Source organism: Mus caroli, unplaced genomic scaffold (assembly GCF_978045245.1).
Source record: "Mus caroli unplaced genomic scaffold, Mus_caroli_1 scaffold_5, whole genome shotgun sequence".
Lineage (NCBI taxonomy): Eukaryota > Metazoa > Chordata > Mammalia > Rodentia > Muridae > Mus > Mus caroli.
In genome coordinates, this window is record NW_028227260.1 from 68178725 (window position 1) to 68193031 (window position 14307).

The 14307-nt window shown below is 40.0% G+C and overlaps 1 protein-coding gene across 1 annotated transcript in view; it reads right to left on the minus strand.

Moving 5' to 3' along the window:
* Positions 1 to 14307, minus strand: part of Kif4a (kinesin family member 4A) — a 102729-nt gene that overhangs the window by 32168 nt on the left and 56254 nt on the right. Inside the window, exons 11-14 of the mRNA XM_021152906.3 lie at positions 12877 to 12935; positions 12665 to 12770; positions 5021 to 5077; positions 3228 to 3413 (exon numbers count right to left, since the gene is read on the minus strand). Coding sequence (XP_021008565.1) covers positions 3228 to 3413; positions 5021 to 5077; positions 12665 to 12770; positions 12877 to 12935 — 408 coding nt within the window. The remainder of the gene's footprint in view (positions 1 to 3227; positions 3414 to 5020; positions 5078 to 12664; positions 12771 to 12876; positions 12936 to 14307) is intronic.

Here is a 14307-nt window from a genome sequence, read left to right on the forward strand (position 1 = left end):
TTCTTTCAGGGGGTATACAATTATGGTATGCACTAGACAAAGAAAGTCTATATGACTGACCCCTGGATTCCTAGGGTCAGGGGGTTTCAGTACTGGTAAAGAATATTTCAAATATAATTACATAAATGGAAGAATAAAAAACTTCTGTGTGACTCCACTGGGAGAGGATTTTTGGAAGCTCATGTTGGCGTATGGGCTTTTTTCTCCTTCCTGATTTTACTTTGTTCCCTTTCCATAATAAATCTTAACTATGGGTATGAGTATTTGCTGAGTCTTTTGAGTCTTTCTAGTGAATTATTAGATTTAGAAATCATCTTGGGTTCTCTCAAGTTTCTCTACCTCTATAAATAATATGAGCCAGGTATACTGGTGCATGCTTCCAGTCCTAGCTACTCAGGAGGAGGAGGCAGGCGAATCATGTGAGCCCAGAAATTGGAGGCAAGACTGGACAATATAGCAAGAGCCATCTCAAAAACAAGTGAAAAACCAATATTTTCTACACTAATATTACTTCATATAGGTGCTAAGAAGATAAAACAGGATTAAATGGTAAGGACATTTTATAATCTTAAAGAGCTATATAAACTTGTTTGTTTTTTTGTTTTGTTTGAGGCAAGGTCTCTTCTGACCTTGAATTAATTCCCTATGTAGCTGAGGCTGACCTTGAACTTCTACTCTTCTGGTCTCGGCCTCAAAGTGCTAGGATTTCAAACTCCCAAACCCAGTTGGTTTATCTGGTGCCAGGGATCAACCCTGGGGTTTCATTCATGCTAAGTAAGCATGCTACCAACTGAGCTGTATCTTCAGTCTTCAGTACTCTTATTTTAAAACTTTCTAACTTACCAATTCAATAGCAACCACAGTTCTACATGAATTTAGGTGATGACTTTAGAAACTGAAATTTAGATATTTTCTAAGGTGTAAAAAATACCCCATTGGCCAGATTCTAGCTCATCCTCATAACCAAAACCAAAGAAAATTGACAAAATGAGTGGCTGAGCACCTGAGTTACACGAAGGTTCAGGGTCAGGACAGGATTGGCAGAAAGCAGCAAAGGCAGGTGGGTGCTGTATTGAGAAGATTTCTAAACTTGCTAGAGCTGTTTTCTAAACATCAGGCCAAGCATAACCAATATAAGTCAATAGCATTGCTTCATAATTACCCTGCATATTTAAACTGGTTGGTAATAAAAGAAAATAAAAAGTACATGCGTATGCATTTATATTTAATTATGACTCTCTTCCTATAAAAAAAAAATCCAAGTAACCCGTATAGAAGATAAAACACATTGATTGCCTCAGCCCTGCCAACATCTAGCCTCGTCTTTTCAGAAGGAAGCATAGCTTTTTATCTTCCAGATATTTCCCTATTTACATATGTATACATTACATATTTAACTTTACACACACACACACACACACACACACACACACACACACAACATAGTAGAGAAATACTGCTTAGAAATGAAAACCTTGGACTGGACTTAAGCTGGTTCACTAGATGATAGCACTTGCTATGTATGAAAGCCATGTGAAGAGAGAAAGAACCAGTCCATGAAGTGCTCTTCCGACCTCTGCAAGAGCGTAGCGATTCACACATATGCAAGTATTTTTTAAAAAACTGGAAAACGGACAATATTTCTTAGAGAGGTGATGATTTCCACGTGATTCAAAGGTATTACTTTTCATTAAACGTCTATTTTCTTGGTTCTTAGGGGGAAAAGACTAGCTATTATTATTGTATCAACAGGTACACCTCATTATTTATACTTCCTTATAGAGTAGGAAAAACTCTGGAGGAACTTGTTTCCCGTTTCTGGGTAGTATAAGAAGAGAGACTAGACAAGGCAGACAAAGCAGTGGGAGAGGATGGGCCTAGCCTCATGGAGACTTGAAGTGTCAGAGTGGGAGGATACCCAGGGGCCCCCAGCTACTCAGAGAAGGGACTGGGAGAGGGGCAGTGAGTTGGATGTAAAGTGAATAAATAAAAACAAACAAACAAAGACAAGAAGAGAGACTTCGTAGTAATCTTTTATTGATCCTGGAAAAGTCCAAACACATTGGCCTGGAAAGGCTGCACTGTATGCCTTGAAAACAGAGGTAACTGACCTACATAGTTAACCTGTAATCCTACTAGAATGACACAAAAAGTTGTGTACTTTAACAAGCATGAAGAGTAAGCAGTCAGTAGTGAAGACATATCAACAGCCTCTGGGAAAAGAGAAACAGTGACTGCCTTCCAGAGTGGAAAAAGTTAAACTATGGTTCCTACTGGATGAACGCCAACCAGCAACAAGCTAGCTTGTATCTTGGAAGGCCAGGAAGAGTAAAAGCTGCCTTTCTGTAGTGATGGTACTTTCAGGCTGGATGGCCAACCCAGATCCAGCTAACGAAGACACGAGGGGTTATGCTGCCGTCATGTATGAAATAACATCCTGTGTGAGCAGAGAGACCGCAGCTTTCCACCACGCTGCCCACACAGCTCCAGGCAGAGAAGAGGGGAGTTCTGTAGGGTAAATAAGGAACCCAGGAGAATCTGTGCCTGGGAAACTTCCTAGTGGCGTTTAGTTCCCCCATCTCTTACATTTGTACAGAGAGCCAAACATCACCAGAGATCTGAAGAAAGTGTCTTAAGCAAAAGAGAGGATGAAACATACAAAAGAAAGAAAATGTGGAGAAACGAGGCAAAGCAGGAAGAATAAAGCTTTGATAAGCTGTAATTCCTAGCCTTTGATACAAACACTGCAGTCATAAAAAGCTTTCTATAGCAAGAACAATTCAGAGCATCAAAAAGACCTTAGGAACTAGTAAGCAAATAAAAGCAGTCACTGGAAGGGGAAGGAAATCTAGAGAGTAGAATACAAGGACAAGGGTTTAGGAAACAGGAGAGAGGTGGCAAGGGAAGCAGACTGAACTCCAGAGATCCAGGCTCTGATTAAGGGCTCTGAAGAAAGAAACTGGAGGGAAGTGACAGTAGCTAAGAAAATATAACAAGCCTAGCATTGTGAGAAGAAATGCTACTACCTGGGGACAGAAAAAAAAATCCCGAGTCGCCAGAGGGAGAAAACTTAAGGTCAGCATGTACTTCTTTAGAGCAACACTGGAAACAGACAATGGGGAACACTTATGTTTTCATTACCAAAAGTGCTGTGCATGTCTGCTTCCCATCAGCCAATGATGGGACACATGACCAACTGCTGACCTAGAAAACAGAAAACACTTTACCTGGTACTGGAACTGAATGGGCTGGAGTTGGTTGTCATTCTGAGTCATCTTCTTAGCTAGGGCTTCCTTCAGTGCAAGTGCTTTATTCAACTCAATCAGCTCCTTGGACATCTGAGCTTGGCGTAGGGCATGCTGAGTGCTGAAAGCATCAGAAGACCTGCTGGTATCTGGGCTGCTTTGCACTTGCTGAAAAAGAGACATAATGATGTTGTGACAGCTACTCTTGCTTGCCAATTTGACTACGTCTGGAATTAACTAAAACCTAAAAATCACTGGGCACACCTGTGAAGGATTTTTTCGGGGGATGGGGCTTTTTTTTTTTTTTTACGTATTTTCCTCAATTACATTTCCAATGCTATCCCAAAAGTCCCACAACCCCCCCCCACTTCCCTACCCACCCATTCCCATTCTTTTGGCCCTGGCATTCCCCTGTATTGGGGCATATAAAGTTTGCAAGTCCAATGGGCCTCTCTTTCCAGTCGGGGGGTGGGGCTTAACTGGATCATTTAAAGTGGGAAGACCCACCTCTAAAATGAAATGGGTCCCGCCCTCTGCTGGAAGTGTATATAAAGGACATGGAAGAAGGAAGCTTGCTGTCTTTGCCTGCTGGCTCTTGTCCTCGCTAGCAAGGCCATTCCTTCCTTGACACTAGAGTCTACTTCCTCAGGATTCTGGGATATACTGAAGACCAGCTGAGACATCCAGCCTTGTGAACTAACCAACTACTGGATGCTTGAACCTTAACGTATATAGGCAACTGTTATTAGATTAGTTGGACCACAGCCTATAAATCATTCTAATAAATCTGCCCACCCCCTATACACATTTGTAAGAGAAGCAAGAAGCTGGAGTTCCTTAGGTACTACTTCACTCCCCAGAGCTGTTTTTCCATCAGCAATACCGTGTTCTTTTACTACTGTGGCTTCTTCTTCTTCTTCTTCTTCTTCTTCTTCTATGCTATTGGCTGAAACCGGTGAAATGAACTATGGAGCTTATTCTCTTGCTCTTAGAATTCTCTCTAACATGCACAAGTTCCCTTGCTCTCCCCTATACTAATCTTGACAAACAGTCCTTACTCTCCTTTCATCCCAAGAGGCCCCTAAAGAGGAGAGGACACTGGAAATGTCACTTTGGAAATGGAAGAGTCATTTATTCTGACACAGCTGACTTTTATTACCTAATTTATCTCCTACCTTGCTTCATTCTGGACAAGAAAACTCCTAATACTCACTTGTTTCAGGGGGAAAAGACGGCTTCAAGCAAGCCACTGACTAACCCTTCATTTTTTTCCCTTATTGTGTGACCTTCAGTCAAAGTCAACAGCAGGTGCACCTTAGCTATCCCTGTGATCTGTGAACACTCAAAACACTTTCCTCCTTTTCTTTTAGCCCATGGTCGCCCCGTCCATAGCACAGCACATTTAGAAAGCATTCTCCTGCAATGCTTTTCTGACTTTGTCATCATTACCTAACTTGTTCCTTCCTTGTTTTAACTTATTGGGTAGCTGATGCAGAACTAGCACCTAATAGAAAATAAGCAAGTCAGACTGAGTCATGAAACGTGATGCTGCTGAGGAGTCTCAGCGCTCATTACCAGTTAGAAACACAGCCCATCCTTGCCTGAAGTATTATGAAACTGAGATTTATTTGAAAGCTTTCAGGATTTCTAGAGGGTTCTATGAATAATCATACCGATCACAGATCCTCTCTAGAGTTGAATGATTGATCAATTAGAGGAAGCCCAGAATCAGCAGAGAGAGTCCCAGGTTCCACACAAGGGGGTCAATTACTTACAGTGTCTGCTTCCCCTGCAGTATCAATGGTTGCAGTCATGCAAGCAGCAGCTTCATCCTGTAGCCACACACACACACACAAAAGTTTAGATTTAGGAAAAAAAATACCAAAGTGAAATTTACAAAATATTTTATACTTGTTATTTGATTTTAAAAGTTGGTATTTTAGAAGTATACACAGAAGTCATTTATGGTCCTGAACAGGTTTTATAGTCACAGATACCCTAACAGTTTTATGTGTCTCCATTTCCCACCCCTCAAGAGTCCTTTTTTCGAAAGGGTGATTATGTAGTCTCTGAGGGAAACAGTAAGGTCTCATGGTAAGAAGTCAAAGATCACTGAACCAGAGTGAAACATTTAACCATTCTAACAGATCAAAATTGAATCCATATCATAGATGGCTGCTCTTTAGCTTTATGGTTCTCTCACTGAGTCTCTCCATTGATGTACAAGCCCAGCCACTCCCTGTAGACATACCATCAAAAACCAAACATAAAAGAACCACAGTGCATCAGGAAAGTGGGCGGAATCAATCGCTGGTATTGACTGGTTTACAGCCAGTCAAGATGGGAAGCTCTCATTCCACAAGGAAATCAATGTCCTAATGAGTATGCCAGGGACAAACATGTACTCATCAAGTCACACAAATGTCCTATGACCTCTGCTCACATATGAAGGTACTGCGGGGAGTGAGTAGGAGAGGAAAGAGCAAATAAGCACCTTAGGAGGCTAAGTCCCCTCCTCGAGAATGGCTAAGCCTTTTGGACACTGGAACAAACACCTAGGAAGGTAAACGAAAACTACTTATTAAGAGAAATCTGTTTCTAGATGATCCTCTGAGCAGGCTGTTCTCATCACTGAAGTTTACGCACTACTTGGCACTGTAACATATACATCACTGCTTCTGCACCAGTGATTCGGAAACCTTAGAAACAAAGGTTTGTTCTTGGGAAGTCATGTGGTAAAGGAGTTCAGAGGTGAAAGACTTGATGGCTTAATCGCAATGAAGGAATGTAGAGGTAAAACCTGCAGCATCTATATCAGTCGTGTGAAACAACACATAGCTGTTGCAATCTTGGTATCTTAAAGGTCAGGAGATGCTCCTTTCGTGAGTGCTATTTGTAAAGCATTTCCCTTGTTCTGCTCTGAAGTCTCTAGCCAGTGAGGATCAAAGAGAACTCACAGGAAGCAGCAGTGTTTCCACACACTCATCCTTATGTACAGCATTGGCAAGTCTCCACGTGTAGGGCACACTAAGTCCTTTAAAAATGAAACACCAATCTAGGATTGCCTAATGGTTGCCCTTTCTTCTCTCCCATGTTCAAATTTCAGCATATTTATTTACATAGCTATCATAGATTATAAGGGTTTTTAACACTGTCTTCTTTCCCCACCCCCCACCCCCTTTTGAAAGGGCCACTTGCAATGTAGGCTCAGGCGCCTGGGACTCAATGTAGCTACTCTCAAACTCACTGTCCTCCTTCCCCCATGTCCCAAGATCTAGGATTACAACAGTCAACAACACATTCAGCCTAAAGACTTTTCCTGGCACCTAAAAGAGGGTCAAGATCAAACTATATGGCTTTTGGCCCAGTGAAATTTTACAGTGCCAACATTTCAGCTTCTGGCTATGGTGATGCATGATCATGGTATCATCATAGACTGATTCTGGTTTCACAATCCCAAGTGTATAAATATGTAGCAATGGGATGTATTTCAGTCTAACCGTCCTTTATCTCCTCTTCTTTGCCCAATCTAAGGCTGTAACTTAGAACCTCTTTAAGTAAAAGGTACTATTAACTCAAGGTCATGGGATCAAAAGCAGGGTACTTCATTTACACTAAACAGCAGAGCCTTCCAAAATGAAGTCTGTGCTTGGAAAGGGCTTGCAAAATACTTTTTGTGAACTCTTGTTTTGGAGGAGGGGACATAGACAAAAAATAAAAATAGTACTCGATTCTGCAGGAACAGAAATGACTGCCTGAATTTCCTCACAGGTTACTGCAGCAAAAGTTTGAATTGTATTTTAAGGGTACAGCTTGGTACGTAAAGCCCCAGGAGGAAAGTCCAGGAACAATGGCGGCTTTCATAACTGAAAATGGGGTGTTCACCTGTCACTTAAAATAAAAATGATTTTAATTCCGAATGAAGGGCACATGTACTTATATTTGAAACACTTTGCTTTTACTGTTGTGAGCCCTAATAAAAGCCATGGGGATACATTGTGTATTTTAAAAAGTAAGTAACTGGGAGGGCCTTCAGACAATAGAGAAGGAAAACTGTGATTCAAGCATCCAGCAGGAGCCTTGGGGAACAGGATTTACTCTGCTTAACGATGATGGTGGATGGAAGCCAAGAACTTTATCAGCCTGTGACAATCTTTAGCACTCTCTCAACTGTGTATGCCAAATGCATTTTAGTGGCAGACAGCAATTCTACAGAGTTCCTCTGAGACAGTCACCACTAACAGAGCTGCCTGCAGGCACACCAGGGCAGAAGCTATATTGCCAGATCTTCAGTGAGGATGGTTTACTGTATTAAGTTCATTCCTTCAGCCTTCATGATCTCAGAGCTCAGAAATGAGAAGTATAAAATCCTCCAAAGTCACCGTGCCCACAAACACTGCTCCCCTGAGCCCTTATTTTCAGAGGTTGTAAATTTTGGCTCTAGTATACTTTTTGGACCTTACATCATCATAATTTTGGGGCAACTCACAAGGTTTTCTTATATATGATGTTTCAGATATATTTAAGCAGAATTAGAGGTGGTGGTAATCTTCTTTGTGCTAGTCATTCTCCAACAATTATATAAAATCTTACACCATTTTCTAAACTTCAATTGTTCTTCGCTTTTGGAAGCACACCCTTTGCCTCAAGAAATGTTTATTTGCAAATGTAACAAAAGGTTAAGATAGATGCTGAAAAGGTCCCGGTATCCCTTTTCTTCAGTCTTTGCCTTTTCCAAACTTTTATCACCATTTATGCCAGCGATCTTAAACCATAAGGTTTGAGTGAACTAATTTAAAAGATGTATTTACTTTTATTGTATGTGTTTGCCTGTACATGCATTCCTGGTGCCAGCAGAAGCCAGGAAAAGTCATTGGATCTCTTAGAACTGGAACCAATCCTGGATCCTTTCCAAGAGCAATGAGTACTTTTAACTGCTGGCCCAACTCTCTAGCTCTTGAATAAAAAAAGAAAAACAAAAACAAAAAAACAATTGAGACAAAGTCTCACTATGTAGCCTTGGGTGGCTTGGAACTTGATATGTAGACCAGGCTGGCCTCAACCGCACTGAGATCCAACTACCTCTGCCTCACAAATATTGGGATAAACTCAGTAAATTCTTTCTCTTTTATTTTGAAATTATTGTAAAATTATACCATTTATCTTTTCTATTTCCTTCTTTCAAACCCTCCCACATAACCCCCTTTCTCTTAAATTTATAGTCTGTTTTTTCACTGATTGCTGTTGCATGCATATATGTATATGTATACACATATATATTCCTATATAGTACATGCTCAGTCTGCATGTTACTCATATATATGGTTTCAAGGCTGACCACTTGGTGCTGGATAACCACTTGGTGTGCTCTTCCCTGGGGAAGACTATTTCTCCCACTCTCAGCATCCCTTAGCTAACGGTAGTTCTTTGGGTAGGGTTGATGCCCCCTGGGTTTTTCTTAACTCTCTTCAAGGAAAACTTCTCTTTGTAACAGACAGAGACCATTATAGAAAACCACAGCCCATGGAACTGCAGAGTTGCGGAGGCCAGTCAGTGCCAACAGATTCATCTACAAAACACTCTTGCATGGAAGGCTCAGGGAACACCATGGAACAGAGTGTGGAAAGCTCGTAAGAGACAGGATCAGGAAGTTTGCTGTGAGACTGTACCTGCTAAGAACTGCAGAAGCTACACCCATAAAATCTCAATAAAGTCTTAAAAATAGTTAGACAACTTCCAGAAAGGGATTACATCAATATGTTACCAAAGAAGGAATGTGAAACCTGGAACACCAAAAGTTTCACAACAATTAACAACAAAATGCTACACGAGCCAAAACACAAGGACATCACATACACGCACGCACACCTCTTTTTACCTTATAAAGCTTCAATATGAAAGTACGCCCTAGAAAAAGCAAGAAAGTAATCCTTCAACAAACCTAAAAGATGACAACCACAAGAACAAAATGCCAACTCTAACAACAATAATAATAGGAAGCAACAATTACTTTTCCTTAATATCTCTTAATATCAATGGACTCAATTCCCCAATAAAAAGACATAGACTGGGAGCTGGTGAGATGGTTCAGCTGTTAAGAGTGCCGACAGCTCTTCCAAAGGTCCTGAGTTCAAATCCCAGCAACCACAAGGTGGCTCACAACCATCTGTAACGAGATCTGATGCCATCTTCTAGAGTGTCTGAAAACAGCTACAGTGTACTTACATATAAAAAAAAAAGACATAGACTAACAAACTAGCTACACAAACAGGACCCAACATTTTGCTGCTTACAGGAAACCCATCTCAGGGAAAAAGACAGACACTACCTCAGAATGAAAGGCTGGAAAACAATTTTCCAAGCAAATGGTCCGAAGAAACAAGCTGGAGTAGCCATTCTAATATCGAATAAAATTGACTTCCAACCCAAAGTTATCAAAAAAGACAAGGAGGGGCACTTCATACTCATCAAAGGTAAAATCTTCCAAGAGGAACTTTCAATACTGAATATCTATGCTCAAAATGCAAGGGCAGCCACATTCATTAAAGAAACTTTAGTAAAGCTCAAAGCACACATTGCACCTCACACAATAATAGTGAGAGACTTCAACACCCCACTTTCAGCAATGGACAGATCGTGGAAACAGAAACTAAACAGGGACACAGTGAAACTAACAGAAGTTATGAAACAAATGGATTTAACAGATATCTACAGAACACTTTATCCTAAAACAAAAGGATATACCTTCTTCTCAGCACCTCATGGTACCTTCTCCAAAATTGACCATATAATTGGTCACAAAACAGGCCTCAACAGATACAAAAATATTGAAATTGTCCCATGCATCCTGTCAGACCACCATGGACTAAGGCTGATATTCAATAACAACATAAATAATAGAAAGCCAACATTCACGTGGAAACTGAACAACACTCTACTCAATGATACCTTGGTCAAGGAAGGAATAAAGAAAGAAATTAAAGACTTTTTAGAGTTTAATGAAAATGAAGCCACAACATATCCAAATTTATGGGACACAATGAAAGCATTTCTAAGAGGAAAACTCATAGCTCTGAGTGCCTCCAAAAAGAAACTAGAGAGAGCACACACTAGCAGCTTGACAACACACCTAAAAGCTCTAGAACAAAAGGAAGCAAATTCACCCAAGAGGAGTAGACAGCAGGAAATAATCAAACTCAGGGGCAAAATCAACCAAGTGGAAACAAGAACTATTCAAAGAATCAACCAAACGAGGAGCTGTTTCTTTGATAAAATCAACAAGATAGATAAACCCTTAGCCAGACTCACTAGAGGGCACAAGGACAGCATCCTATTTAACAAAATCAGAAATGAAAAGGGAGACATAACAACAGATCCTGAAGAAATCCAAAACATCATCAGATCCTTCTACAAAAGGCTATACTCAACAAAACTGGAGAACCTGGATGAAATGGACAAGTTTCTAGACAGACACCAGTTACCAAAGTTAAATCAAGATCAGGTTAATGATCTAAACAGTTCTATATCCCCTAAAGAAATAGAAGCAGTCATTAATAGTCTCCCAACCAAAAAAAGCCCAGGACCAGATGGGTTTAGTGCAGAGTTCTATCAGACCTTCAAAGAAGACCTAATTCCAGTTCTGCACAAACTATTCCACAAAATAGAAGTAGAAGGTACTCTACCCAACTCATTCTATGAAGCCACAATAACTCTGATACCTAAACCACAGAAAGATCCAACAAAGATAGAAAACTTCAGACCAATATCCCTTATGAATATTGATGCAAAAATCCTCAATAACGTTCTTGCTAACCGAATCCAAGAACACATCAAAACAATCATCCATCCTGAGCAAGTAGGTTTCATCCCAGGGATGCAGGGATGGTTCAATATATGGAAATCCATCAATGTAATCCAGTATATAAGCAAACTCAAAGACAAAAACCACATGGTCATCTCGTTAGATGCGGAAAAAGCATTTGACAAGATCCAACACCCATTCATGATAAAAGTCTTGGAAAGATCAGGAATTCAAGGCCCATACTTAAACATGATAAAAGCAATCTACAACAAACCAGTAAATGGTGAGAAGCTGGAAGCAATCCCACTAAAATCAGAGACTAGACAAGGCTGCCCACTTTCTCCCTACCTATTCAACATTGTACTTGAAGTCCTAGCCAGAGCAATTCGACAACAAAAGGAGATCAAGGGGATACAAATTGGAAAGGAAGAAGTCAAAATATCACTTTTTGCAGATGATATGATAGTATATATATATATAAGTGACCCTAAAAATTCCACCAGAGAACTCCTAAACCTGATAAACAGCTTCAGTGAAGTAGCTGGATATAAAATTAACTCAAAAAATCAATGGCCTTTCTCTACACAAAGGATAAACAGGCTGAGAAAGAAATTAGGGAAACACCACCCTTCACAATAGTCACAAATAATATAAAATACCTTGGCGTGAGTCTAACTAAGGAAGTGAAAGATCTGTATGATAAGAACTTCAAGTCTCAAGTTTTTAGAGTTTATTACATATTTTAGAACTGACCATCATAACTTAATAATATTGTATTCTTCTCATTTACTCTTTCAATCTCTTGGATAATTTTGACATAACCTACTGAAAACTCTAGAAAAAACTGAAGTGGCAAGATCAGAGATGGGAAACCCCCAGTTCTAGGACAATATAAACCTCTTCCCAAGAGGGAGGGATCCTTACCAAGCACTCACAAATACATTTATGCTACAGAATTATACATTGGAAAAGTGGAAAGAAACCCCAAAACATAGCCTCTTAAACCTGGACCTCCAGGACTGGAGAGATGGCTCTGTGGCTGAGAACACTGACTACTCTTCCAGAGGACCCACATGACAGCTCACAGCTGTCAGTAACTCCAGTTCTAGGGCTTCTGATACCCTTACAAGACATACATCCAAGTAAGATACCAATGAACATAAAACAAAAAATAAACAAAACAGGACCTCCACCCATAAACCAAATCTATAATAAGAGTGATTCTTTTGTTTTTTGAAAGAATATTGCTAAGTAGTCTAGACCACCCTTAAAGTTGTGATGTTCCTGCCTCTTCAGAGAGAGGGAGAGAGAGAGAGAGAGAGAGAGAGAGAGAGAGAGAACACACTATGACTCATGTCTTAATCTCATAATTTCTGGGATCACAAGATTAAAGGTCTGCATCACCAGTTTCCTAGAATACAGAAATATTTATGTACAATAAATAAATGCTTTAATGTAACAAAGTTAATGTTCACAGTATACTCAATATTTCATTATCTCTTCTCCAAACAGTTCAGTTTAGCTATTTCAGCAAGAATTTACAGAACTAGAAATGTGTATATGGCTCAAGAAATAAACAAAAATGGCAAGCCTATTCCAGCATGCCTACTTGGCTTACAGATAGCTGGGTAATCACTTGTTGTAGGTTGCAAATTATCTCTATGTTTTCTTTTAACTCCTGGTCTTCCAATGTCTCCACGAGCTTTTGAAGATCCACTTTACAGCTAAAAAAAAATCAAGCAAAAGAACACAAGGGTTAATTATCCACAAAGGCCAGATTATACACAAAGATTATTTGAGTTGCTAAGAAATATCTCATGGGAAACTTACGCCGCATGCTGCCTGAGTTCTTCTAGCTTGGCATTCATTTTCTCATTTGCTTGCTCTGTCTGAAACAAAGACACAGGAGATCATTAGTGGCAGTGCCCGACAGCCTCACCTAATTATGCCTGCTCCTCTGCCCTGTGGATGAAAACTAGGTAGAGGGTTCTCTCTTACAATAATAGAGGGTTTAGTGGGCTTTGGTTACATAGCGTTTTTAACATTCATGAAAATTAGCTCTTAAGTTAACATGAGCTACTAAAAATAACAACTAAGCAGCTGGCTTTTTTGTTTGCCATGAAGCTCAAGCTAGGGGGTAGAGTGTGAAGCCTTGATTCCAGAAAGAACTTTACAACTTGAGGAAAAACCGTACTTCCTGGCATGTTACTCTCTGCTGTCTCAACTGCCTCCTACACTGCACTTAGACTTTTCCATTTATTTTATTTTTATGTATATGAGTGTTTTGTCTGAATGTATGTTCATCACATGTGTGTAGTATCTGCAGAAATCAGAAGAAAGCATTGCTGGAATTAGTTATAGATGGTTGTGAACTATTATGTAGGTATGAGGGATCAAACCCAGGACCTCTGCAAGAGCAACAAGTACTCTTAACTATTGCTGAGCCAACTCTCCAGGCCAGCATTTAGAGAAGTGTTTCTCACTTGTGGGTTTTAACACCTTTGTGGGTCTAATAACCCTGTCACAGGGGTTGCCTAAGACCTTTGGAAAATATAGATATTTATATTACAATTCTTAACAGTAGCAAAATTACAGTTATAAAGTAGCAATGAAAATAATTTTCTGGTTGGGAGTCACAACAACATGAGGAACTGTATTAAAGGGTCACAGTGTTAGAAAGGTTGAGAGCCACTGATTTATAGAATTTAAAGCATAAATGGATCTCACATCAATTTGAGCTGAGACTATATATATATGTTTATTATATATATATTGTCTGATATGATAGGCTATTTTTAACAAGAGAAAAAAAGAAAAAAGGCAAGGCACAAGAATAATGTTAGTGCAAAAAGAAACAGCAGAAGGAAGAATGATTATTTCAATCACAGAATTTGTAAGAAGCTGGATGCTACAACAGATTTGAGAAAGACAGTTCTGACAGGATATAAAACAATAAGCTTATCAGGGAGCCATTGTAAGAACCTTATAAAGGTCATATAGGTATGTGACTAGACTAACAAGTAGTATCTACTGTGTCAGCCATGCTCACGTACATGCAAAACAGGTACTTTTTTTTTAAAAAAGAAAGCTCTTGTGCCGGGCGTGGTGGCGTACGCCTTTAATCCCAGCACTCGGGAGGCAGAGGCAGGCGGATTTCTGAGTTCGAGGCCAGCCTGGTCTACAAAGTGAGTGCCAGGACAGCCAGGGCTACACAGAGAAACCCTGTCTCGAACCCACCCCCCCCAAAAAAAAGAAAGCTCT